At 36.0% G+C, this 27,707-nt stretch overlaps 2 protein-coding genes across 4 annotated transcripts; one reads left to right on the top strand and one right to left on the bottom strand.

Moving 5' to 3' along the window:
* Positions 1–8,274: 8,274 nt before the first annotated feature.
* On the top strand, positions 8,275–21,972 carry LOC135766879 (uncharacterized). Of its 3 annotated transcripts, XM_065276382.2 has the most exons (22): positions 8,275–8,451; positions 9,650–9,740; positions 10,098–10,163; positions 10,269–10,435; positions 10,543–10,703; positions 10,784–10,875; positions 12,724–12,888; positions 12,995–13,099; positions 13,308–13,544; positions 14,012–14,103; positions 14,195–14,377; positions 17,221–17,400; positions 17,741–17,839; positions 17,936–18,025; positions 18,146–18,260; positions 18,347–18,465; positions 18,557–18,670; positions 18,793–18,856; positions 18,951–19,044; positions 19,154–19,322; positions 20,771–20,892; positions 21,314–21,462. In XM_065276382.2, the coding sequence occupies exons 1-22, from the start codon at positions 8,407–8,409 to the stop codon at positions 21,318–21,320; spliced, it is 2,577 nt and encodes an 858-aa protein (XP_065132454.1). In that variant the 5' UTR covers positions 8,275–8,406; the 3' UTR covers positions 21,321–21,462. The 3 variants fall into 3 exon arrangements, with proteins under 3 accessions (XP_065132454.1, XP_065132453.1, XP_065132452.1); XM_065276381.2 differs by lacking the exon at positions 20,771–20,892 and having other exon boundaries at positions 14,012–14,043; positions 14,165–14,377; positions 21,314–21,972; XM_065276380.2 differs by lacking the exon at positions 20,771–20,892 and having other exon boundaries at positions 21,314–21,972.
* A 927-nt stretch (positions 21,973–22,899) lies between these two features.
* impa1 (inositol monophosphatase 1) lies at positions 22,900–27,097 on the bottom strand. The gene is made up of 9 exons (XM_065276384.2): positions 26,692–27,097; positions 24,948–25,038; positions 24,715–24,848; positions 24,224–24,328; positions 24,039–24,084; positions 23,757–23,865; positions 23,562–23,670; positions 23,300–23,451; positions 22,900–23,179 (listed from the first exon to the last, which is right to left on the bottom strand). The coding sequence occupies exons 2-9, from the start codon at positions 25,005–25,007 to the stop codon at positions 23,052–23,054; spliced, it is 843 nt and encodes a 280-aa protein (XP_065132456.1). The 5' UTR covers positions 25,008–25,038; positions 26,692–27,097; the 3' UTR covers positions 22,900–23,051.
* Between the last annotated feature and the right edge of the window lie 610 nt (positions 27,098–27,707).

The following is a 27,707-nucleotide window of genomic DNA, read 5'->3' as shown; positions in this document are numbered from 1 at the left end:
GTTTGAATTAATTAATAAAATTGTGCTTCCTTACATTTCTTCAACCACCGGATCAACATCACCAGTTTTGGGGCCACGACATATAAAAGTAACCATTTCTAAACTAGAACCCACAGCTGTTCGTTGCGTGTCGCCATCACAGCTTAAAGCCTTCAAACCACCAGCGACTTTCTTGCTGTGTGTCGCCCATCTCTTTCAGTATCTGCATTTTTGTTACCCTTCAAATTGCGCATATTGGCATTGCGAATTGAAAATACGATAAATTTTTAACCCTAACCCGACGTGCATAAATAATCTTTTTAACTCTGGAAAACCCAGGAGAATCAAACAAAACCATTTCTTCTATTGAACAAATTTGACCCTGTGGGTTCTCCATGGTTAAAGACAAACCCGACCCAACAAATTCCAGGAGATTAGAAAATATGCAGGAAAGCAAAAATAAATGATGTGTTTATTAGTAAATTTACTATCTTATTTAAACTAGACACATGCGACTGCCACTTCCTGCCTAAAAGGATTTTTTTAAATGTGTATTAATTCATTATGGGCCATATGTTTGACACCCCTGCTGTAGAGCAATGTTGGCCAAGTTGCAGTTTTCCATAAGCAGATTCTGCTAGAATGACAGCTGTCACATACTGTACACAGTGTCAGATTTGAAGGCATGCTGCTGCCAATCTATATTTGCCATCCTACATCATTTATTTTTCATACAAGTTCTACATTATTACCTATAAGTTATACAAATACAGTTTTCAGTGATTCAGGGAGCTTTCATGGTTGGTTCAATTGTATTGGTTCAATTGCCGTCCGAACCCAAGTTTGATTGCTCCCTTCCCACGCTGGTTTCTTTTCACGTTATATTATTTTGTTCTGAAGTGCGGTATATTTGCGTCATCAAACTGCAGTCGTGTAATGCTGTATCATATGCTTAAGCAAACAACAAATAATACTAATATTCACTTAAACTGTGCATTAAAACTACAGAAAAAAATCACGATCCTTACCTCTATCTCCTTACTGAAATCCCAAATGACCAGACAGCAGTTCATCGTTTATGAATCAGTAAAATATTGAGTCTGGGATGCCGCAAGCCAGGAGAATGTAGTGTAATGCGTAAGATTACACAGTAAAAGCTTTGCTTAATGCATAAAACAAAGCTCATACACTGCTGTTGAGATTGTAGTCTCACTTAAAATATGCAGAGACTTGGACCCCGAAAACAGTAATCCTTACTTCATGACTTAACAAGCCCTCTTTGACTCCTCTTTGTTCTTTATATAAACCTAAAAAATAAAATAAAAAAATAACTACAGAAACCAACTTGCATCTGCCTGCTGCAAAAGTACTTCAACTGTGTCAAAGAAAGTGGCCTGTCCACCGAAGTTTGTGGAGGCAAGCAGAAATTAACCGAAATAATTTTTACTTTGTGTCACTCCCAGACGCAGATAACAATAGACTACAGGATTATCCACAAGCACTTGTCATCAATGTAAATGAGTTCGACTGAGTTCAAAAAGTTTAATTGCATTCATCAGCATATTAGCCGCACCGCAGTCCACAAGAACCATACCCCAGACCACCCTTTTAAGGCGGACTCGAGTGCAGTTTACGAATGTACTGTTCCAAACAAACCAACTCTGGCGTCAATCCGACCCAGGCGCAAGTCCGAAACCCACCTTGTTTACATTTATTTGGCATGCTATTGTATTTACTTAAAATTTAAGTAAGATTGTTTTAGTCAGCGGTCTGACTAAAGAGCAAGGTAGGGTTAAACAGCACAGTAGGGTTTGCATTTATAACAGAAATAACTTTAATTTCACACAATTACCTTCAAATGGGAATCTGACCATTGTACAATATAAAGTCAAATCATAATTACTAAATATTTTATCAAATGTCTGTGATATAACTCTGTATTAGGTTTCACGCTGTGCTTTGTGTTTGGTTTCTGTGTGAGATAATCTGCAGTAAATATGATGCAATATCATCTGTAGTTTAGTCTGTACCATCTCTTATATCTTTTATTCATTCGACTTTCAGGTGACAGTGAAACACCAATCTGCATGTTGTCATACAAAACCCTCAGCAAGAGTGGACATACGAGTGCCACATATAATGTCAGTGATACAATAGCACACTGTCATATTGAAAAAGCTTGATTGCAGTGTTTGGCAACACTGTTCATTTCCACAGGGATTGGCTTCATTATAGTGGCTTTTGTATTAAGGCACCTGATTGATGTACATCCTAAACACTGACCCTGGTCCAAGCTCACTAAGTCCATTCTGTAATCTCACTGAGTGTGTATTTTTAAAGTCCCTGTGAACCAGAAGTCCCAATCGACTTTATTTGCGTGTTGTGACGTATTTCGAGTGAAACAGAGGCTGTGTCCAAAAACTAATGCTACGTTTACACCAGATGCGGTAGAGGCGGCAAGCGCGAGTGATTTCAATGTTAAGTCAATGTGAAGACGCGTTGACGCGTGCGTTGAGGTCCCGCGGCGCGGATGAGGAATTTAGCGTGGTGCGAAAAAGATTGCGCGAATGGCGTGAATTGAGCGTATGCAGTGGTACGCGCTAATGGTGGCATTTTAGACATTTCGGATGCAGCAAGAATATCGCAATACGAAAATAGTGGCCGTGGTTTGTGTTTTCAACTGTGCTTTCATTGGATATAGAAAAGTAGGCGTTTATTCAGAAATTGAACTGGTATCAGACCGACCATAAAAGGGGGGCAGTTAACAAATGATCCCACCCAAGCCGTCTAGCAGCCCTTACGAAAATTAACCATGGTTTTACTACAGTTAAAACCAAAAAACCATGGTTACTGTAGTAAAACCATGGTAACCACAAAATAACCATGATTTTGACAACCATGGTTTTCAAAAACCATAGTTATTCCATGGTTAGTGTAGTAAAACCATGGTTTTGCTCATAGTAATCAATTCACCAAAAAACCATGGTTACTACACTTTTACCACAATAAAACCATGGTTAATTTTCGTAACTTCATTAGAGAATCAATACATTTTCAAATTTTAAATAAAGTTTATGAAGGGACATTCTTTTTTTTATAATTAATTACGAAGATAAATTCTTTACAAGCACTGCAATATAACATTACAAAATAATAATTGTTAGTTTTGATTTCATTGGCACTTTAACAAATACAGACTTATACAACAAACTGTCATGTCTCTCTTCTCAGACTTTGTGAGACAAAAGGTTTTTGATATTTTATATGCCTGTGTCATCTTTTTGTGCATTGTAAGCTGTTTATCAGACTTAAAAATTGGGTAATTTGTGTTTAACTCTGCAGTGTCTTTGAAGTAGGTTCATTAACAGCCAGTATAGCTTAATGCCTGTCAGTATCTGTTTTCAGTAATACTTTCACAATAACAAACAGTAAATTCAAGAGCCTTCTTTTGCTTTAACAAGAGAGTTAAAAAACATCGTCATTATCACTTCAAGGAACCTAAGAGGAGTTCAGATGCAAAAACGTGTGTCTGACATGTTTTCTTGTAAATAACGATTTTTTATCAGGTTCTTATAGGTTCAGTAATTTCACTTAAATGCCAATTAAAATGTTATTAGTCAGTAATTGAAATTATTCCTATTTTTTTCAGAAATGTCACTGAAGTCATTTCGCTGGTATAAACAAATTTGACTGTCTTTCGCTGCAAAACCCATGAAACCCCCAAAAGTGCATTCAAGCTTTTTTGGCAAAAACTTAAAAAATCTACTTCTTTGGACATGACATAGTAAACAGATGCAAAATTACCAAAGATGCAACTAGAAACATTGCAAATGATAAAAATGATTTCATCCAATTCATCCTCCATGCACTTAGAGGACTTTGCTGAAAAAAGACTTTAGTTTTCACAAGCATGGTCACATACGGGCCAAACACAACACATGCCTGCCTTTTTGTTTAAATATAATTAAAATGCCAAAACCCTCTAAGTGCGTCTGACATGTTTTCTTTCTTTTTCTTATGTTTACCAAACCGATCAATAGCCCAAGACTACTATGGAAGTGAATGGGGCTTGCGGTTTGGTTACAAACATTCCTCAAAATATCTTCCTTCATGTTCAACAGAACAAAGAAATGTATACAGGTTTGTAACAACATGACAACAAAACAATCCCTTTATGGTTTATAAATTAAACAGTGAACAGAACTATTTTCTACCAGTTTGCGCAATAGACCCCAATCACAGGGAAATATAAAATCAGTAGCATATTTCAGTCCAAATGAGTCTCATGACTCATAACCTTACAAAACAAGTTCACCACTCTTTGTATTTGTATGTGAAACATTTTTACATTTTCATGTTTTTCAGTCAGAAGCACAACTGCTGTAGGGCTTAAGGCTGAAATGTCATGTCTCTCTGACCTTAAAATATAGCTGGTGTTGAATTAGTCAGACTGAAGACATACTGAAGGTCTTGGAAGCTTAACGGCCAAGGTCCTCCCAAGAGGCCATAGGACTAAAAAGTAAAGCAACTAATCATGTTTCGCTTTGTGCGGCGTCATGTTTATGGGTCTCCACAATAACAGATGGGTGTGCAATGAAGAGTAAATCATTCATTCACGAATGTCTCTGAAGTTCATACCAACACTAAATATGTTAAAATATCTCTTGGACGTCTTTTAAAGACTTTTTGCCATGAACCTCGCATACGTTTCAGCTTAGTGTTGTTTCTAGGCGGAACGTTAAATAACGCGACCCACATATAATCCCGTATAATTCAACCAATCAGAAGACAACTCTGAAGCTGCTCAAGTGTTTCCATATAAGTGTGGTGTATCAGACGTTAAGCCAACAGTCCGTGGGTGTGATGTCTGAGGCTGCGACTAGTGTTAAATGTGCTCTCGCGGATGCTCTAAGGGTTCATATAGGCACGGATAGCTTTACAGAGGTGCTGATGTTAAATGTGCTTTGGCAGGCTGAGGGGTTAACGGCTGACTGCTCTTTTCCAGTGGGGGGTTTCTCTATCACCATTTCCCTGTAGTAAAGCAAACCAAGCGCTGGTCAAGGATGCCCACTGGCTCTCATTAAGAGATGCCAAATCATTATGGATCCCTTCCCTTTCTGCAAAACTCTCCTAAACCTCTGGCGGCTCACGGCTGTGAGCTATCATTAGCAGATGACAAACCCCATTAGAGAGCCCCCTCTCTGGGCTGGAGTGGATCTGACATCCCCTCCTTAGCTTTCAACTAGTTCAAATGTACAAAATATATTTAAATACCTTGTGGTATATGCACATAGGGAAGGTTAAAAAACATACGTTACAGAACCTTGCATACACACGTGCTAGCGTTCATTTCTGTGGGTTTTTCTTCAGGCTTTTTCTGTAATTCCTGGTTTTGGCACTGGCCATTAAAACTCCATTTCCACAAACGTTGGCAAGATAAATGATTCAGTCATTAGAGTGGGTTATATGTAATTTGAAACTGTCGTTGCACAAAATGTCCATGCATGCAAATCTGTCTGTAGATCTGTAGAAGTCTATAGATTTAAGATTAAGGAAAACGTAGAGAATAACGTAGTCTTTTATAGTCTGTTCGTCCGTCTGTCCATCTTTCTGTATATCTGTTTAAGTAGATTTAGCCCTAATGTTGTAATTTTTTGTAGTCTATCTGTCTCTATCTGTCTATATATTCAACTGTCTATCTATCCATTCATCTGTAGAAAGCTTGTGGTTGTTTCCACTCCCCCATCTGGATCCATTTGACTTCACAGTCCCACCCTGACAATCATAAGCCCTCCACCCTGCATAGGGTTTTAATTAGATCTATTTGGTTGGGGCCAAAAGAGTCCAAACAAAGTCTTGCACATCTAGTAATTTAAGGGCCCCCGATGCCTGTGGGACTTTTATATATTTCCAGGCAGGAGTGCGCGATGCATGCCCCACTTTCATGTGGAAAACACTGCATGTGTCAAAGCGACTTAGCTGCCGGTAATGTCGCCATTACTGAACCTCAGAGAGGTTTCGAATGGGCCCGCAGACAGCATTGGTCTGTTTGAGCCTGACTTCAAGTGTGCGCAGCAGCTGTGTACACCCTAACTCATAACCAATAAAGACTGCGAAGCTGTGTGTGCACTTTGCGGTCGCGCGTGTGCGTGCACGTGATGAGAGACGGGGACTAGCGAGGCTTAATGCACAGCTGGGGTAAATTCACTCCAGGGGTAAAAGTGAAAAGGGCCTACTGTTGCTTTTTGCCTCAACAAAGTGCAATGCACGGAGAGTCTGTGCAGCCAAGTGTGCTTCCATTGTCTGAAATATAGGGCAGTGGTACAATGAAGTCTGGACCTGAGAGACCATCTCACCTTAGCTGGGGAAAGCTCTTATGTTTTAGCTTGGTGATTTGAACAAAGAAAGCTATTCCCTTTGTAATGTCAAGAAGTGCCTTGAAAAAGTCTTGTTAGCAACCACCCTGACCTTTTTCATGTGCATATATAAAGAAATAAAACAAATTACAGGGTATGTGCACATTGATATACATTCAAGAATAAGACATCTACACGTATATTATACTGAATATGAAAAGATCCAGATAAGATAAGTCTGTCACTATGCTAGTTCCCTGATGCAATGCCCCACTTTCATGAAGAAGACTTTATTCGCATACTCCTGGGGGTCACCTTCACATAATAACAGGTGGCAGGTAGATATTGTCATGAGCAGATCCAGGGTCATGCCTTCACAATTGACTGACAACTGCATTCGTTTCACTGCTCCTCTTATCACGATCTCACTATCATAAATCACTTTCTCTCTGTGCCCTGCTCGTCCACCCACTCACTACTGTGCCTTGGTCATCTCACAGGCGTCGAAAAATAAACTCAAGGTTGAGAAAGTCCGAAAATGAGTTTGTTATCTTGGTTGTGTAGCACAAGATTGTTTTGCCCTACCTGGACCTTAAATTCTAGGCTGTCATTAGTCATTATTTGATCACTATATAAGGTATTTTCCTGGTATATAGCTTTTTTAAATGAAGGAGGGTCAACCTTTTGTTTGTTACAGTAAGGTGATTTTATATAGTTTAGTCCAAATATATAGGACTATTTGTGAAAAGCCTTCTGTTTTGTTATAAATTGAATCATTCACTGAAAGATCCAGCTAAGAGCAGCATAAGCTTTTAAGCTGGTTTAAGCTGATCACTTGGTTTTAGCTGGTTTTGCTGGTGTAGAAGCTGGTCTAGTGTCCAGCTACACCAGCTTAAGAAGTGACCAAAACACAGGTAGACCAGCTTGCAACACCAACTTTGCCAGGCTGGGAGGACCAACTTGGACCACCTTAAACCAGCTGCCACCTTAAGCCAGCTAAAACCAGCTATCAGTTTATGCTGGTCTTAGCTGGATTTTTCATTAGGGTTAGCAAGACATTTAAGTTAAAGGTTTTCTTACAATTCATATCTTCATAAAATTTTTAGCATTTGATATTCCCTTTTTGCTTTAATGTCAGCATTGACTTAAACTGGAATCAATGTACCTGATGATTTAGGAAAGTCTTGTGTAAAATCTGACATTTTGGTCAAATAAGTTAAAATGGTCAGTATCACAAATCTACATTTTATTATCTCAAAACATGCAGAAAATATTTGATGTTTATTGTACATCAAAATGTTTCCTTGTTACTCATAATTTTTCAGAATCTTAAACTTTAAAGTTCGTTTCCAGCTTTGCTAAAATGATAAATGCCAGATTTGTGGGCCTCACATTTGCAAAATGTACTACAAATACAATGCAGTATGCTACAATAAAGTAAACACGTGTTTTCGACAAGTATTTGGAATTTTCCAAATTAAAAAAATGTTTTACAACTTTACAATTTTGTATAATGAATGGATAATTAAGATTGTTTTCATATGAAACAGAAAGTCTTTTGCTGATAAGTAAACATTAAAAGACATTTTAAAAAACCTAAATAAATCATAAATCTTCACAGAAATGTAATTTAAAGCGTCATTGCTACAGGGGCGGATTTTATGTACTATACTGACATCTAATGTTCATTAAGAGGCAGTACAACATTGGAAACTGCCATTCTGCTATATTCTTGGTTAAATTCCTAACCATGACCTTTCAGTCTGTGCTTGACTATGCCTCTGTGTTTTTCTTAAGAACATAATTCAATTTAACAGGACCATCAGTGTATCAAAATGTAATACATAAATGACATAAAACAAAAAATAAAGTCGCCACCTGCCACGCTCAATATGGCGGACCGCTGCAGATATTCTCGATGTCAACGTCACCTCGTGACGTCAATGGGGAATAAGAAAAGCAAAACTGCCCGATTGACATGTAAACTTAAGCAATGGAGGAAGCAACAGATATGAATTCGCGCCCTAAATATAACGTTACTTGACACTAAACCTGGCGTTTAGAGGTGAACATGTCGCGTGTCACAGCTGATCTGACATTTAAAACGCTTGTCGAGGTACGTTGTTGACAGCAGTCGCGAGGCTGCTATCAGGTTGTGCTGGTTAATGAGCTAACATGCTAATTTACAGTAGTGTGAAATTAAGATCAAAGGGCATGGCTTGCTGTGAAATATCATTTAGCTGTATGATATACTGAATTGGGTCACTCAGTAGGAGATATACTGAATATTTACATCTGGTCGCCTTGTGAGCTATCATGAGAGAACTCCCATACACAAGTAACCATAACAATCAATTCCGCCCGTACTGTTAAAGCTGTCGTTAGTATTGTAAACATTTAATCAATTATCATGGGATCTCTTTTGTAATTTCATTTTGCAAATGACACCAAGTGCTACGTTTGCACAGTGTATTACAATAACAGTATTTGTCTACTAAGTTATGTGTTTACTTTGGTGTAAGGAAATATCCATACTGTATGTGTGACCCTAGCTGTAAAATACAGTCTAAAGTCTCATGATCTATTTATTAGTTTGAATTCAATCTTTGACATGACCGTACTCAGTCAATATTAAAGATATCAATGTTTTCACAAAATGTTTATTACATTATGTAAGATTATTTTATGCATGCATTTCATTTAAAATATGTATTAAAATGTAAATGCAAAATTAAATATGAGTCCTTCCTTGTTACATTAGTAGAGGAACCGATTATTATAGAAGCAGTAGAAGCAGATTACCGGTACTATCATTCATTCATATTGGCAATTGCACCACACCTGTGAAATCAACAGTATGTTGTCCATTTGGGGGAAAAAGCACCAAATTTAGGCACACCACAGGTCCCATGCCTATTCTTATCTCAACTGACAATGATGTCAGAGAAGTTGTACATCTTTATTAATATGACAATTATACAAAATAAAAATTTGACCTTGTGGATAGTATTGTATGTAATACTGATTCTTTGTCCATGATATCAACAGGCCCAGATCAGTATTGTGTTTTGACCCATATGATCATGAAGCCTGTCCTTGACCTGCTGCACGTCTCTAAATTGTTGAAACATTGCACTTTCTATGAACAGAAGACAAAACAGGGCCTGAAAACTAGTTAGGCTCTTGAAATGTTTAAATTATTATTTAATAACATACTGTATCTAATAGTAATCACAAACAACCAACTATGGATTTAAAGTGCCATTTAATTTCCCTCTAGTTGACTGATTATTTTCTTAATGTTTCCTTAATAGTGTAAATACAGTTATCCCAATGAGGTCCAAGATGACATCAATAATGTGTCAACAGATTACCCAGACCTGCAACTATACCTGGATTACTATTGTAAGTTACTCTTTTAAAACCCAGGGATCATGCATACTGATAAAAGATGTATAGTTTGTAATGCACTGTAAGTTGCTTCAGATAAAAGTGTCTGCCTAGTGCATAAATGTAAATGTAAAAGCATGGGAGGATTTGGCAGAGATCTCTGTATACTGAATTACAGACAGAGGATGCTTTGTAGCTTTTTCTGAATCATGCATAAATACAGGGTTGAATTTACACATCAGTAGTAAATAGTGTGGGTGTTATATAAAAATACATTTAAAAAAACCCTGATAAGCTTCACAGACTTCAGCTTATTGTGCAAAATTTCTTGCATACACATTTCCTGCATTCAGTTTTCTTCTCTTTTTACAGTCTACCCTAACAATGATAAGAAGAAGTTGGTTTATTTAGGTGGCACTGTTCCTGTAACATATGAAGGTAACTGGTTGCAACTAAGTCCCGTTCAAAACGTTCACATTTTTTAACGGCATATCACTTATTGCTAAAACATGCTTTTAAAATCAATATCATGTTGTTATAAAGGCAACAAGTACAACATTCCAGTTTGCATCTGGATTCATGAGACTCATCCCAAAAACCCGCCCAGATGTTTCGTCTGCCCATCACCCACTATGGTGGTCAATGCTAAAAGCAGCAATGTGGATGCATCTGGTTGCATTCTTCTCCACTGTCTTAGCAATTGGAAAATCGTAAGTTGGTTTATTATCCGTTATTAAATATTATCAATTGTATTACACATATTTCATATTCTTTTGAATCACTTGCTTGTTTCAATTTGAATGCTGCTATTTGCTAGGGGTGGTCAAACTTGTCAATAGTTCTGGAGGAAATGATTGCCGCCTTTCAGCGCGAAACTCCCCTTTTTGCAACTTATCCAATCAGATCCCCCGTACTACATTCCCAAGTTACACCTGCTGAAATGATAGTCAAGCAGAGCCCTGTTGCATCATATGGCAGGTTAGTGAACACTTGCAAAACAGTTCAGAAAATCTAGTAAAACAAAACTTGACCCCAACCTTGTTTGTTTCATGTTGCAGCTGGCCGAATACAGGCAGCGGATCTGTGCAGAATAACTCAACAGTTGATGATGGAAGCACGAACTCTTCAGTGACTCGGCTTGCCAGCAAAAGTAAACATTGAATTTTACTTTAAATACATATATTAGAATGTGTCCAGAGGAAAACACTCTTATAAATTCCCTAAATCCGTATTTTTCATTGTTCACAATCAGCATCATAAGCGGACTGATAACATAACACTGTCTTGTGTGTAAAATAGTATGACAGGAGTGAAACGAAATATAGTGTTTTTTAAAATGTGTCTCAAAAATCATGGCACGAGATGTTAAAAATGCATTGAGATGCATCACAGACATCTGTCAAGCACATGTTTACATAGATATAATCGTCTCCCAAATGTATAAATGTAAAAATTCTGTATAGATAAAATAAATATGATTTATAGGAATGGCCCTACGGCTGTTTCACACATACTCCAATTGCAGTGTGTTTGCGGTGCAAATTTTCCTGTCCTTTGCAGATGCAGCAGTGAGTCTATTTTCCGCACTATTTTTGCTGTACTGCATGTAAACTGCACGCGGTCATTTAAAGTGATAGCACGTGTTTTATATTTATGATATCCACATTTTTCTCGAATGCAGAAGTAAGTGATGTGACATATTTCCTTTCCGGTGCGAGACTTCCGGTTCCATAGCCAGCCGGTAGAAAACAGTGTAGTGGGAGCACGTAAAAAACCAGATTTAAACAGTTAATATTTACTACACCTGCCATGTATGAACCAGTGTGAGGATGAAATTAAGAATTGGCTTGATATATGAAGATATATTCAATCATTTCGTGTTGTTGATCAGAGGTGACGGGTCTTCAATGCCCAAATCTTTACAATGGGAAAGTCGGTCGAGACTCGAGAGTTTGTACGTGGAATTCATGTTTTTAACTTTTCGGGGGATGATTTAAAATGTCACAACTGTCCCTCTTTAAACTGCAATTTTTAATGGACTTGTTTATGGCGACACGTCGGCATTCATGCAGTCTGACACAGTCAGCAGTATCTTTCAGTCAGCAGTCATTTGAACAAACCATAATAAACATATTAAACTACATGTATTGAGAATTGTTACATCGCTTCTTATTATGCACTAGGTGGAGACATGAGCTTATGAAATTATTTGCTTACTTTTTAAAGTATTTGCTTTTTCATTTAAAACATAACAAAAGTATGCGCAAACACATTACAAACTATTATAAACATTAACTAAGCAGATTATGTCGTGTATATTCTGTACTGTAATCACATTTTTGTAATAATATATAGTAGCAGAATAAAAATAAATCGGCTATAATTTTATCAGCATAATATTACTTGTTTTTAAACAATTATTGTATTTATTGTTTACTGCCAGTAAACGGGTGCTTGACGGATCCTACCGCATACCTACTGCAATATGCACTGCAAATGGAATGTGTCTACAGGCATGATGCTTCAAAATGAGGGTCTCTCCAGTTCCACGAAAGTACATTAGCGTTACTGTAATCTTTGCTGGTTTAATGACATAAATTAACCCTGTGTCGTGGCTGACACATTCTACCAAGCTAAATTCATTTTACTGTTTCTCTTCCACCATTTGCACTATCAATTTTTTTTTTAATTGCTTCTAAAAGTAGACTATTGCGCTTTTTGACAATATATGGTTTATTATGGTAATTTCCTGCTTTCCATTAGCAAAGTGCTGCTGTTTTCTAGAGAGCTGAAGGGGCAATTTGAACAGTAGCTGGGTTTCCATCGAAACATAAAGTGAATCTTGTCAAAACGAATGAAGCTGGTATTGATAACCAAGTAACCAACAGTAAATAAAAACAACCTATTTTGCTTCAGTTCTAAAGGGTTAATATTTTAAACTTTCATTTTCAAACTTTCATTTCCTTATCTGTGCTAACCATGACGTTTCTTCTTCTAGCCCTACCCAAGAGCACAAAGTCGAACGGTAGTCTGTCCCAGGCCAGTGGAACGGATGCAGATGGGGTTAAAAAGTCATATACACAAGAGTTGCTGGATTTCGGGATCATGTTTGGAGCACAAACTTTAGGGAGTAAACACCAAACAAATCCATTCATTTCTCCTGGTAAATGTTTTTGTTATTTTTCTTTTCTTTTCTTTTTTTTAAGTACTAAAATGCATTGTTTTTGTAAAAACTTTGAATTAATCTTTGATGATTGTTTCTGTTTTAGCTCCAGCCAGCAATTCTGCTGATGTAAATGAAATTGATGACCTGTTTAAAAGCCTTCAGTTAGAAAGAGTAGTCAACATGTATCAACTGGACAGCAGAGACAGAGGTATATCACGACCTAAAGTTTAAAAGCAGTTTAAACAATTGATATTGTTTTGAAAATAAAATAAAATTGAAATTATTCTGCCAATACTGTCACTATATAAACAATGCCTTTCTTTATATATTTTTTTTTTACAAAATTACAATAAATAGCGTCAGTTTTATTAGATTTGTTTCACTGTATTAAAATACACAATACTTTTGTTGTAAAGATGCTGGGGAAGAGTGGCAAGATTCTGAGAGTGACCCCATGGTTCACCCACAATTAGTAGATAACCATCACAGACTGGTGGTGAGCGGACTACCTGTGGGTGTCTCTCCAAGCAAGATGAGGAACAAGCTAACCATTTATTTTCAGAGAAAGCAGAATGCGGGAGGAGAGGTTCTGGATGTCAAATATCCCGCATCGAGGCCAGACCAGGCCTTGGTCCTCTTCAGAAACCGCAGAGGTATGGGACACAAGTAATAACTTTCACTTAGCCTGCTTACAGAGAAATGAAAGTAAAATCTATGTTTTAGATAAGTTAATGCTATGGCTCTCAAATTCACATATTGACAGGTTAATAATGTTAATAACAGCAAAATAATTTTTTCACTTGGGGTGTCCTAAAAACTCATATAACCTGTTTTAATTTCACAGTTATCATATTCACATTTAAAGTATAGCACAGCTTTTTTGTGTGTATTCAGTGTAAAATAAAAAGATTCGTAGTCATACAAATATTTTATAAAAATACATTTCTGATCATATTCAAATTAATTTGGTATCTGGTATCTGCAGTGCAAATAGATTATTTATGAACTACAACCATTTTGGTTTGAGCAGCAGATTTTGGACCTAATAAGGTCAACAAATTAACTTAAACAAAACATTTAATTGTTAACCTTTGTGATTTTTCTTGTTTTTTCTCTGCAGATGTAGCACAGGTTTTGCAACAGCCTAAGAGGGTGATTACAATTAATGAGCAGCGATTTCTTATTGAGCTGAAGAAGTTTGAAGATATGAAGGTAAGAGAATGCTATATCAGAATATCTTATTCGCTTGTTTCTCGCTCATTCATTTACACAGGATTGCACTATACACACAACCTACTGTCAGATCCCAGGTGGTGTCCAAGGTGAGAAAGCTGATATGTTTAGGAGCATCTTGAGTATGGATGGGTGCAGTTTTAGCCCTACAGACGTGCTGGAAGCAGTGCAGTCGTGCCGAGACCTCCCATCCGCTCTGAAATATCTCTCCCATGTCTGTCCTATATGCCAGGAGCAAGCATCCATCAATAGGGTGAGTAAAGCAAATGGCACCACTGGCTTTTGTTTTGGCTTTTATTTTGTTATGTTTAGCATAGTCATTGTTTGTCATGATAACCCATACATCTCCTATAGTTTACATTTCATTCACATTTAGGCATTTAGCAGACGCTTTTATCCAAAGTGACTTATAAAGAAACAATAAAGCATTTGAAGGCAAGTGCTTCTACCTAGTTACTAGTTTTTACAATTCCAAAACAATACTTGTTGATAGAGAGATCCAGTTCGGTATTATGTCTTTCTATTGTGACCAACATTCGCTATTTGCTAAACATTGTCGATTTACCTACAGCATTCAAGTATTCTGAATCTATATTTTGAGGACAAAAGCTTATTATTAGTGGTAGATTGCTGTCTGGGTGCTTTTTGTATCGCCCATCTCTAAATGAATGGTGGAGCCATTTACATGCAATAGATACATCACTTCCATTAATATAAATAAATGTTTTGATAATTTCACAACAATGTTGTGTATTTTTGAATGTAAAACACTTGGTATATACCATGTAAATAGTTTTGCTTTTTTTATTCATTTTTAAAGGCTTCATAAAGATATTGTAATATCTGTTTATTTTAGTAATTCAGTACAAATGCCTATTTGTTAATTTAATTGTAAATTTGTAGATGCATATACACAAGGTATAACCACGTATAAATAAATAATTGATATAGCTTTTTGTACCCCATTCTTTATCATTACGATAGCAGGGGCGTTAAAAGCAGCCCAGAAGCCATATTTAGTGGACTGTCATAAGTTGCACTTTTGTGATTGTGAACTGATTAACTGAGAACCCACCGGCAAAAACATAAATTTTCTTTCAGAACAACAGATTATAATATATGGTCACAATAAGCAGGCTAAAGCACGCACATCAATCTAAATTGGGTGCTCGACAAAAAATCGTAATAGTGTAACAATGCAAAGTCGGCAACACCAAAGCTCCAAAAGTATCAAAACTATTTATTGTTTAAAACTAGTGCATGGCATCAAGGTTACGTTTGACCAAGAGCCTGATGAAGAGCCTGCATGCTCGAAACGTAACCTTGATGACATGCACTAGTTTTAAACAATAAATATTTTTGATACTTTTGGAGCTTTGGTGTTGCCGACTTTGCATTGTTACAATATATGGTTACAACAAATGTGAAATCACCTAGATTAACTTAAGAGTTGACAACATGTCATTTTGGAATAATATAAACACTGTCTGCATCCTGACATGATTAAAATAAATCACCCTGATTATGCATGACTGTGTTTTTCCACTAGTATTTGGCACTTACACTTAACATAATAGGATCCTTTTCATATTTAAAAAAAAGAAGTAAATAAATGAAAAAAGACAAGTACAATGCATAAAATTTAGGTAGCATCAAGTTAAGGACTGTTCATGTCAGTAATTATTATTGATGTTTATTATTGACCATTTTGAAATATCTTAACAGAATGTAAGAGTTTACAGTGTACTGGAGTTAGACTTTACATACACAATAATAAAAGTTTTTAAACGATCAGAAGGTAATTAGAAACATGTTTGATATTTCTTAGTTGGTACTGATTTATTTTTAGTGCTGGGCAAAGATGAATCTAGATTAATCACATACAAAATAAAAGTTTTTTTTTTGCATAGTATATGAGTGTGTGCTGTGTGTAATTATTATGTATATATAAATACACACACATTCATGTATGCATTTAAGAAATATTTACATGTGTACATATATTTATTTATATTTTTGTATATTCTATATTATATATAAACAAAACAAAAAAATTGATATATAAATAAACATTTTCTTAATGCATATTTGTGTGTGTGTTTAAATGTACATAAAATTACACACAGTACACACACATACTGTATATTATGCAAAAATGCACTTTTATTTTGTATGTGATTAATCTAGATTAATCTTTGCCCAGCACTATTTATTTCACATTTATGTTAATGTTTTTCATTATTTAGGCTAAGTTATAGTAAACTTTACCTTTTAAAATTAGCGTTTTTAGAATCACGTTTTAAGTATTTAATTTCTATTTATTTATTTGTTTGTTTATTTATTTATTTATTTATTTGTGTTGGGGTGATAATTTAAAAACTTGCCTAGTACAGGGTCAATGAGTCAATGCTTTTTTAAACCAAACTCACAACAGTACATTTTTGGGGCATACAACTGTGTTTTCGAATCCTTGACATGTCAACGGAAATGTACTGGATAAATTGTCAGCTGTCACATCACGCATCACAGTGCATGAAGTTGACAGGAAAGCGCGTCACAGGATTGCATTGTAATGTTATGCAGCCAATTTCCTGACAACAGCTACACTATATACTGCAACATCATTATTTAAATGGCAACTCGTTACGTGCATTCGAGTGTTAAGTTGGTATCTCATTTGAGCCACTGTCAGTGTCTTGACTGTTTACAGTATCATGCTATATATAACTATTTATAATTGAGCAAAGTTTGTACAAAGTTTGATTTCACTTTCACCTTACTCAGTCAATATTTAATATATCAAGGTTATATTTTCATTATGTGGGTGAGATGATTTTATATAGAAAACAATTTAGGTGTTTACATTTGTCATAAAAATATCACCACAGTGAACAAAATAATAAAACCGCCTTTATATTTTTCTGCTGAATGTAATATATATTTCATTGATTGTTTTCGTTGGACCTGAAAATGAAAATGTTCACCCATATGATTAATTCAAATGACTTATGCCATATTTTTACATACTGTATGTATTTGCATATGTGGGTTACACTTCCCCGGTTTTTTAATCTCTGTCTCTCTTTTCCTTTTCAGATGATCACCATGACACACTGTTCCTGCACATTCTGTGAGAGCTGCTTTAAGAAATACTTCTCCTCTGTCATTAAAGAAAAGAGTATCGTGTACGCGGTGTGTCCCCTCTGTAATCTTCCTGATGTGCGAGGAGGCAGAAGGGAGGACACTATGGAGTACTTTAGTCTACTCGACACGCAGGTGTGGAGCTCCAACCACGTTTTTGGCCTTTGACATGAAGTGAAGAAATGAGAGAGGGGAAATGAGATTGGGTAGTGTTGCAAGCTGAATTTAAACGTGATAAGAATACCATGTGCCTGGTTTAGAGCAGTGGTTCGCACCCCTTTGTATAGGGTGCATCCCCATTCGTGACATAAAACAATCTCAAACTTAGAATTTGAATTAAACAAAACATTTTAAATTATAAAATGTAGTGCTGTTGGTTAGTTGCCTTATTTTTTTGAGAACCACGGCTATAGCGTACAGATAAAATGTATTTGATGGAATATGCTGTAATGTACTTTAAATCTTGTACTTGCAGATCAGGTATTATTTGGATCCTCAGATCCATGAGCTTTTTCAAAGCAAGCTCAGAGACCAGGCACTGCAGGAAATGCCCAACTTCCGCTGGTGTGCACATGTAAGGTTTATCGTTCACAAATACTTGATGTACTCAGGCGTGACCGCAGTAGCATTTTATACCTCTACATTTTACATGTCTTTGTTTATTTCCTAGTGCTGCTTTGGGCTTCTTCATGAATCAGACAGACTGAGGATGGACTGCCCCAGCTGTGAGAAAAGCACCTGCTTTAAGTGCAAACGGCCTGTAGGTGATCTCTTTGCAGGTTTTATATAGTGGTGGAATTCTAAAAAGCTCACGGTCGCTTTGATAGTGCTCCTGATGCCTTATTGATGGATGTTTCTGATCTTGTTGCTTGTTTTCTAGTGGGCTCCACAACATGAAGGAATCTCCTGTGAGAGGTTCAGAGAGTGGGAGCAACTCAACAGCCCGGAGTATCAAAACTCAAAGCTGGAGCAGCTTCTTAGCAGGAATAAAATAGGTAAACCATAGATGAGACAATGCATGGTTGAACTATAAATGTGTCCCTGTTAATCCTTTGTAAAACACTGTGCACGTTCCTTTCAGACTGTCCAAAATGCAAATTTCGATTCTTCCTGGCTAGAGGAGGATGCCTGCATTTCAAGTGCACTCAGTGCCAGCATGAATTCTGTGGTGGATGCAGTCAGTCCTTTAAACAGGGCGCTGTAAGTCTCTCTTTCTTGCAATTCTCCTTAAAGGTAGCATAAAGTTTAGTATTAATTATGTTAAAAATATAAATCTGGTGTTATTCTGCAGGCATGCAATTTTTCTGCTGATTGTGTAGCGAAGGGGTTACATGCCCATCACCCTAGAGACTGCCTGTATCATTTAAGAGATTGGAGTGTTCCCAGACTACGGGACCTGCTACAGGTGAGCACCGTTTTTAATATGATCTGTATTGAAGTGCAGCCAAAAATGTGTTACTGTTAATTTTTATGAATCACCATTACGTCATTCCAAATCTGTGTTTTCGTTACCTGTTAACTTTTTAGTACTATGGAGTCTCCCATCCTCTAATGTTCAGACCCAAAGGTACAATAGGGGGAAACTCAAAAGGTACATCCATTGTTTTCTACATGTGCTCATACATTTGGTCTGGTTTACATTTGTTTTATAGTTCAGTATGATTATTATAACATGTCTGCTATAGGTATTTGTGGTGTAATGGAGTTACAAGAAATGGGAGCTGTGAAAGAGGAGCCGTGTGGACGACTAGCTTGCCATGAGTACAGTGGTTACTGCGTGTAAGTCACACCCTGCTCTCAAATGTTATCTTGCATCATTCATTAAAATGCATTCTTACATAAACACAGCATTCCCAGAAACATTCTCATATGTTCTGCATGTTTGTAGTTTACATTATAAAGAGTGTCTGGTGGAGTTAATAAACAAGAATGCACTGGATCCTCTGGTACTGTTTGATGGTGCAGAGTTACGGGCAGAACTGTGCCGATGTAAAGTGCCAGTCCCAGAAAAACAACCTTTAGAGACTGATCAGCGCTACGAGGACAGACTACGGCAGGTATGTGGATTAATATCAATCATGTTACCATATAAGGCTTTGTTTATGTACTTTATCATATGGTTGTTAAGATTATGGGGCGGTTTTATCCTAGTTCCAGACTAAAATCTATGTATGAGCTGCCTTCATTTTAAAACATTTTGTACTGACAGATTTTAATATACAGGTGCTCATATAATTAGAATATCATCAAAAAGTTGATTTATTTCACTAATTCCATTCAAAAAGTTAAACTTGTATATTATATTCATTCATTACACACAGACTGATATTTTTCAAATGTTTATTTCTTTTAATTTTGATGATTATAACTGACAACTAAGGAAAATCCCAAATTCAGTATCTCAGAAAAGTAGAATATTGTGAAAAGGTTCAATTTTGAAGAGATTTAACTACTGTGAAACACCTGCAAAGGCATTTAAATGGTTTCTTAGTCTAGTTCTGTAGGCTACACAATCATGGGGAAGACTGCTGACTTGACAGTTGTCCAAAAGATGACCATTGACACCTTGCACAAGCAGGGCAAGACACAAAAGGTCATTCCAAAAGAGCTCTGTGTCCAAGCATATTAATAGAGAGGCGAAGGGAAGGAAAAGATGTGGTAGAAAAAATTTACAAGCAATAGGGATAACCAAACCCTGGAGAAGATTGTGAAAAAAACATTTAAAAATGGGTGGGAGATTCAGATAAAGGTGGATTGCACCTGGAGTCAGTGCTTCAAGAACCACTACGCACAGACATATACAAGACATGGGTTTCATGTCCTAATATAACTAAGGCCTAGTCAGAGATCAGAGGAATCTCATTTAAGTATAGACATACTGATTTGAACACTGGTTTGGATTGATTGCTGTACACTATGCTGATAATAAGCCTGTGTTCAGTGAAATCAAAAGGAAAAATATATTGACACATTGACTAGGGCTGTGCAAATAATCGTTTTTGATTTTAAAAAAATGTATTTAAACAATTGCAAAAACACAATAATGAAGATAAAACAATTATTGTCCAGGACTAGTGCAACACTTACTAGATAAAAAGGTAAATAAATGCATGTTTTCAAAGCCACAGAGTAATCGTGTTAAATAATTGTGATTATGATTTTGCTCATAATTGAGCAGCCCTAACATTGACTTACAAAGACACTTTTTGTAATGTATGAATTTTGCTGACACTTTTATCTAAACTGACTTACAGTGCATTACAAGGTATGCATTTTTTTTAACCTCAATCCATCAATATTTATATAGCAGCTTTACACAAAGGTAAAAATAACAGAATGATGGAAATTAATTAGTTATTAAATATCAAATTAAATGCCATTATATTCTAAACAGAAATGGCAATAAAGAGGTTGTAAGGTTTATAATTGTATTATCGTTTTTAAGAACTGAAGAAAAATAATATGATTCATCGATCGCTATATTATATATTCATTTATTACACAGCTCGTTGGAACGCTTGATTCTGATTGGCCAGTCACAACATTTGCAGGTTTGTTATTGCCAGATAACAACCGCTCAAATCTAATAACACACAGTAACCCAGATGCTGCAAATCATTTTGACAGGTACAGTTTAATATTACACAAAAATTGAATATAAATATGTATGCATTATGTTTACAAATGATTAAACCAAATAGGGTGTTTGTTGCATTTAAATGTCTTATCTTAAAACCGAAAGTAGACAGGTTTTCCTTGCAGAAGGTCTGCATTTGTTAGAAATGAGCTAATAAAATATTTCAAATCAATATTTAATGTTCCTTGCCTTACTTATGATGTAAATAGTTGTGTGACAAGCAGGATAATGTACAGACATGTGGTTGTCATTACAAAATAGGTCCCTTCAGTGTGCTACAAAACACACTGATATACTTATATTTCTGCGAAAACAGACTCTGCAGGCTGCCTCTACATTATTACTTACTTGATTAACATGTTTAGTTGATTAAAAGCCCTAGTTAAGAAGTGTGTGTTGGTATTCTGTCAGATTTTAAAAGACAGGGTGGCTTTGACCAGCCGTGTGGCCTCTGGACTGAAGACAACAGCACCTCCCACACCTTCCCCGTCTTCTCCTCCTGAAGCAGCAGCAGCAGCAGCTCCGTGGTACTCGATGTTGAGTCGTGCTGTTTCCGAGGACTCTCAGCATCTACTGCTGCTTACTGATTGAAGAGCATATAGAGCATGTCACATCAAAGCTCTGGATTGCTGCAGTGCTGACCCCATTTCATACACTAACTGCTCAGAGACAAGCCAAACTTTTTTCTGTTTGTTTTTAATACATTGTGAAAGGAAAAATCTTACCCTTGCACAGTTTGCTTTAAAAAGTGCAAAACAACCAGCCATGATGAAGAGTTTAAAACTTTTTTCAATATGAACACTAAAGGTTGTAGGGCACTTAAAACCTCTGTAATGTACTAAATTCTCACTTTGTAATCTGTTAAAAGACTGTGGCTGTCAAATCCACTTACTATATTCTCTAACTGATGATAATAAGGGTCCACTCGCACTTGTAACTTTTGTTAGGGTTTCTATTAAGCACAAGTTTGCACATTTGGCCGTTGTGAAATGTATGGCACGATGTGAAAATGTTGCAAAGGATTATTTTATTGTGTGAATAACTGTGAATATAAAACATTTTTTTTCTAATGGTCTCATTTTTTTATCGAAGATAATTATGAAATAACCTGGCAACCTAGTTTTGTTTGTTCTCAGCTGTCTATATTATAACACTGACTGGGTAAGGTCATGTCAAAGAGTGAGATCAATGAGTAAATTGATTATTAGATTATGAAACTTTAACCTGGATTTCACACAGTGTCACATTTGCGCTCCATATGCTTGATGAAATAACTATTTAGAACATACAGGGGCAGTTTCCCGGACAGGGCTTATCCAAGTCCCATACTAAAATACATGCTTGCCTTAATAAAAAAAAAAAACATCTTGCATGTTAATATCTTAAAGTGCACCTATTTCATTACTAAAAACAAGATTATTTTGTATAATACAATGTGTTTGCGTGGTTTATGGTTAAAACCAGATTTCACTGTCTTCCAAACGCTGGATTTATAAAGCGCTGTGTCCCTGATTGGCCAGCTAATCTATACGTTGTGATTGGCCTGAGTACCTCTGATGTCAGTCAGAAATTTGACGCTCCTTACCATGTTTGAAAAATTAGCTTGCAATGCGAATCGAATTTAACTTACAGGCTGTGAGTCCGAAGCAAGAGGAATTATGATAATGTAGGTCTTGTCCAAGAAAAGAGATTTACATTGGAGACGATAACTCGCATCATAGTTTACTTTGGGGTTTGTACCTTTTGCATATTGTTATCATGTACTAACACACACCAAAGGAAATGTAAAATCGTGAATCGGACAATAGGTGCCCTTTAACATATATCAGTTCTACTGTTTTGTCTCAAGATGCACACCAGTATTGTTTTTTGTAAGGTATGTTTGTAAAAAAAAACTACTTAATTGTCCTAATATAACTAAAACCAAGTCCTGGATTAATCTAAACCCTGTTTGGGAAACTGCCCCATACAATTTTTAAAGAAGACAGAAGGCAGCATTTAGGAGGTAAACACAGGAAAAACTTTATAATACTATTGCATTATATTTTAATAGATTTAACTCAACATTGTAAATGGTGATAGTTTATGATAAGATACAAAACATACCAGCAAATGCATACAGAATGTACAAACAGTATAAAGATGTTTATTATATAGGGTTTACAGGTACATCATCCCTAACAGCAGAAAATGCTTCAATCTCTTTGACGATTCTCTCTGCGATTATTTCATTATTAGCTGCAACAACTCCTCTAGACATCAGATCCATTGGTCCACCTATGGACATTTAAAACAACCCCATCATACCATGTTAAAACACAACAATTATAGTCACGCCTACGAACAAAATGAATCAAAAATGTTTAAAAAAATGAAATAACAAACACTTCTCCTCACCTTCGACATCCCTGAGAACTCCTCCTGCCTCAGACACTATAACAGCCGCAGCTGCCATATCCCAACAGTGGATCCCAATTTCATAATAAGCCTCCACCGAACCAGTGGCCACCAGACACATGTTGATGGCAGCGGATCCTACACCACGTATCCTTATCAAAAAAATGATATTCAATTCAAATTATCCAAATAATGTAAATCCAAAAGCTATTCATCAGAGTTGATAATACAAGGTTATGTGTTCAAAAGGAGTATAACACACCCGTGGACTGGCAGACACAAGATCTTCCTCATGCTAGAAAAAATCTTGTCGACGACATGAGGATCTCTATTAGAGCCGAATTCTGTAGCGATGATTGACTGGTTGATCTCTATCATATGATTGAGAAACAATTAGAAAAAAATTAAAATATATCAACAAATGGACATAAATTCAATTAGATCGACTATGTCTTACCTTCTTGGTCTGACACCTGTAGGGGCTGTCCGTTACAAAAAGCACCCTTCCCTTTTCGGGCAGTGTACATCTTGTCTTCTACACAGCTATAAACCACACCAAACTCTAACTGCAAGAGGAAAACTTCATTTTGACAGCTGCTCTTTTCAATGAATTAACTTTAAACCTTCATGAAAGATTTGATGTGTCGGCACACAGATGCCAACAACATCTATTATCAGTGCTGTCACTTTGTTATTCTTAAACTGAATGGGAGAGCAATTGAAATCAAATGATGCTTACTGCTTTGTTGACAGCGAAGCCAATGGATATAGCAACAAAGGGATATCTGGACAAAGGAAAGCACAACATTTTTTTTATACTTTACATCATGCTACAATGGTATCCACTATTCAGGGGTGAAAATTAAGAAATCAAACAGTTATATGCTTTTATATCATGTCTCAATCAGTGAATGAATACATTACCCATGAACAAAGTTGGTGGTGCCATCCACAGGGTCAATAATCCATGTTGGGCTGTCAGTCAAAACACAAGGCTCTCCAGCAGCCACAGACTCCTCTCCAATGAAACTGAAACAAATAAAAGCCTGTTTTGTCTCTAAATTGTGAAACCTATATGTTTTAAATAGGACTATCTAATTAAAACAGTTATTTAAATTAATCACATTTAATCACACATAAATATTGTCATGTAAAGGAGTAATTTCCACTTAAATTGAATACAAATGTATAAAATAAACTGTGATTTTCATGTTTTTCAGGTTGGTCTGTGGTTTTCAGGTACAAAAATGTATACCTGAAAAAGTAATTAAACGTAATAATACTGCATAGTGTTTACTGTGTACATTATATACTGTACGGTGAATAGAAATATTATTAATGCATTAAATTAACCGACCTAGTTTCAAAAGATTTAGATGTCTTTTAACCCTGTGTTAACATAAAGAACTCAATACCAATGCGTAGGAAACTTCTCCTTTACTGATGTTATAATGAGCTGCTCCACATTCTGGTCTGTTTTAGTGACCAGATCAACAGAGGAGCTTTTACACATGATCTTCAGGTCGTTCTGCACAGCATCTCTCACAATCTACGGTCAACAGAGACACAAGGGGGGTTTCAGGAACAATGGCACATACATTCTTTATGTATTGAATATTACTCAAGTTTTAGAAAAACAGTCACTCACCTCTCCTGCTTTCCTGGCCAAGGTCACGGCATGGTCCATGGCATCCTGCCAATCAGGCATTTTGACTTTATGTAGTGACCTTCTTTCAGATCTGAAATAAAATGGATTTGATCTCATCAGTTTTAGATTATAGTCACAATTATGTCGCAAAATATTTTCATGTTTCTGTTAGTTAATTCATGAATTAACTGTTTGTGTGCCTTAAACCTTACTAAGCTGACCGTTTGTGTTGTAGTGTCTGCATGGGAAGGCTTAAATGTCTGTAACATAATACCATTTAATTAAAGAGGAGCAATTCCATTTTGAAAGATGTTATATTTTCTTTAATCTAAAGACAAAAAATTAAAATATAATATCTTAGAGAATGTATTTATTACCAGTATATCGAACCATCTGTTTATGTATGATCTCCTAAACCCCTGATGACAGAGTCTAGACATCAGAAAAATATTATATACTCATGTTTTCTATTTTAGATAAAGATAATAAACGTGTTTTATGGATGTGACAACAAGTAAGGCCACAAGTTTTTGTGAGACATCATTTGTAGGAATTCTGTTAATACCAAATTAAATAAAAAAAAAATTATGTGTGCATTAAATAGGAAGGATTATTGATTTGACTTTTCTCCATTATGGATGTGACAATTCTTAAAGATGCACTAACTATTGGAAATAATCTGAAAAAAATATTTGACAACTTGGTATTTAATGTACCAAATATTGACATCTGAGATATCAGTACTTGAAATCATTGATAAAAACTTTATTTTTGATGGTAAGGTTGACATCTGCATTGCTTCATTGCTGCTTAATCCCTGAATCCCTAAGCAAATTTCTTATAGCGTCCTTGCTATAAATAGCATCACAATTGGGTCTTTGACTTTCTTTACAGAATCCTTCACTTTAAAAAAAAAAGTGGTTCACTGGCTTGTAATCATAGGGGAACCATTATAAGTGCCATAGCACCACCTGTGTAGAACCATATCGTGCTATAGTGGTGCTATATCACCCCCAAATGGTTCTTCATATGTGCTTTGTAGGTGCTATATAGCACTAAAAATGGTTCCTCTATGATTATGAGCTTTTAGTGCTATTCAGCTATGGCTTAACATAGGCCTATGCAGTGTTTTCACCTAAATACTATAGTTACAGGTATTGTGACTCATGTAAAACATAAATAACACAAATATGATATGGGATCTTCAATCAAATTGTAATAAATACTTAATACATTAGTTACAATTTATTAGCTATTGTCATTTTCCTAACTATGGTGGTAACCACTGTACCCTTAGAATGAAAAATAGGCTTTTGTTTTAGACCAACTTCCAGCAACATTGGGCGTGTATCATAATAGATGGTTTCACAACAAACAAACCTGGAAATGGATTTGGCTCTCCAGCCTGCATTGTATAAAAAACTTTTAAAAATGATACCTGTGAACCTAACTATGCATGTAACACATTTAATAAACCAATCATGGCCTTTCAGGAAGTAATTTTATCAAATTCACACATAGTGTACTAAATCTTTTCTTTATCCAAGACACTTTACAGTTGTACTTTTTCATCTCTAGCATTACTGAATGAGGTACAGTGGCATGTGTCAATCATAAGCAGTGCAAACAATGCAACATTTTTCAGGGGTTTTTTTTTATTTTATTTACGTTTATACAGAAATATTACCAAACATTTCAAACCCGCTAAAACTACACACAAAGAAAATAAGAACAAAAGTCTTACCAGTGATAGGCGAAATAAACACGAGCTGTCAGTTAATGCTGCTGTCCCTCTGTGTTGTGTTTCCGGGTTCTTGACGAGGACGAAACTGGATTAAAAAAGCTCATAGGGAATGGGTTATTAAGAAATAACTATCAAGTCATATAGTACACTGAAATATGTAGGTGACTTTTCTATACTGTTGAAAAAATAGCACGAGTTCCTCAGTTTTGTTAGCAGCCGCTGTCTTCAAATACTGATGCGCATGCGCAGTATTGTTTTGATTTACGTATTGTGGTTTACTGTTTGGTATCAATCTTTTAGCAGTATTGTATACAATCTATTTTAAACGTATACGGATGTGTTATTCATTCATTAAATTAAAGCCTGGAGAACAACACTGATACAACATAGAAAATAAGGCTAGCAAAAATTGCGAAACAACTAACTTATGTCAAAATAAAAGCTCCCTGCCTACTCAGCTAACAGCTGACCTGTACATGCACTGAAGAGCACAACTCTAAGTGATTAACATTGACAGCAGCGTTAAAATTTTATATGTCAATGAGTAAAATATATTAGGCAGTATGTAAAGTCAATTCTTAAATTTAATGTGCTGAATAATGGACAGGTGAAAAAATCTGTGACTTTGACAAGGGAAAAATAGTGATGGTAAAATGAGCATCTCTAAAATGACAGTACAAGAAGACCTACTTTACATGAAAAGAGATACTGTAGCTCAAATTGCTGAGAAAAAAAATTAATGCTGCACATGACAACACAGAGCAGTGCAGTTTGCTGCAAAAGGGAGAAAGGGGCTTATGATGACCCCTGTTCACCTTTAAAAGTGTCTACAATGGACATGTGAGGTCCACGTCAGGACTGGACCATGGAGCAATGTAAGAATGTTGTCTGGTCTGCAGACAACTGTTATCTGGCAGTTGATAGCAGTATGTATGAATTGACTGTACAAACAGTACAAAGATCTTTGTTTTATATGGTTTAATAATAAATTTGACTTAGCTCATATGAATAGAAAG

The sequence above is a fragment of the Paramisgurnus dabryanus genome, chromosome 6 (genome assembly GCF_030506205.2).
Source record: "Paramisgurnus dabryanus chromosome 6, PD_genome_1.1, whole genome shotgun sequence".
Taxonomy (NCBI): domain Eukaryota; kingdom Metazoa; phylum Chordata; class Actinopteri; order Cypriniformes; family Cobitidae; genus Paramisgurnus; species Paramisgurnus dabryanus.
The sequence above is the reverse complement of the archived record's forward strand: the minus strand, read 5'-3'. Positions and strand labels throughout refer to the sequence as shown.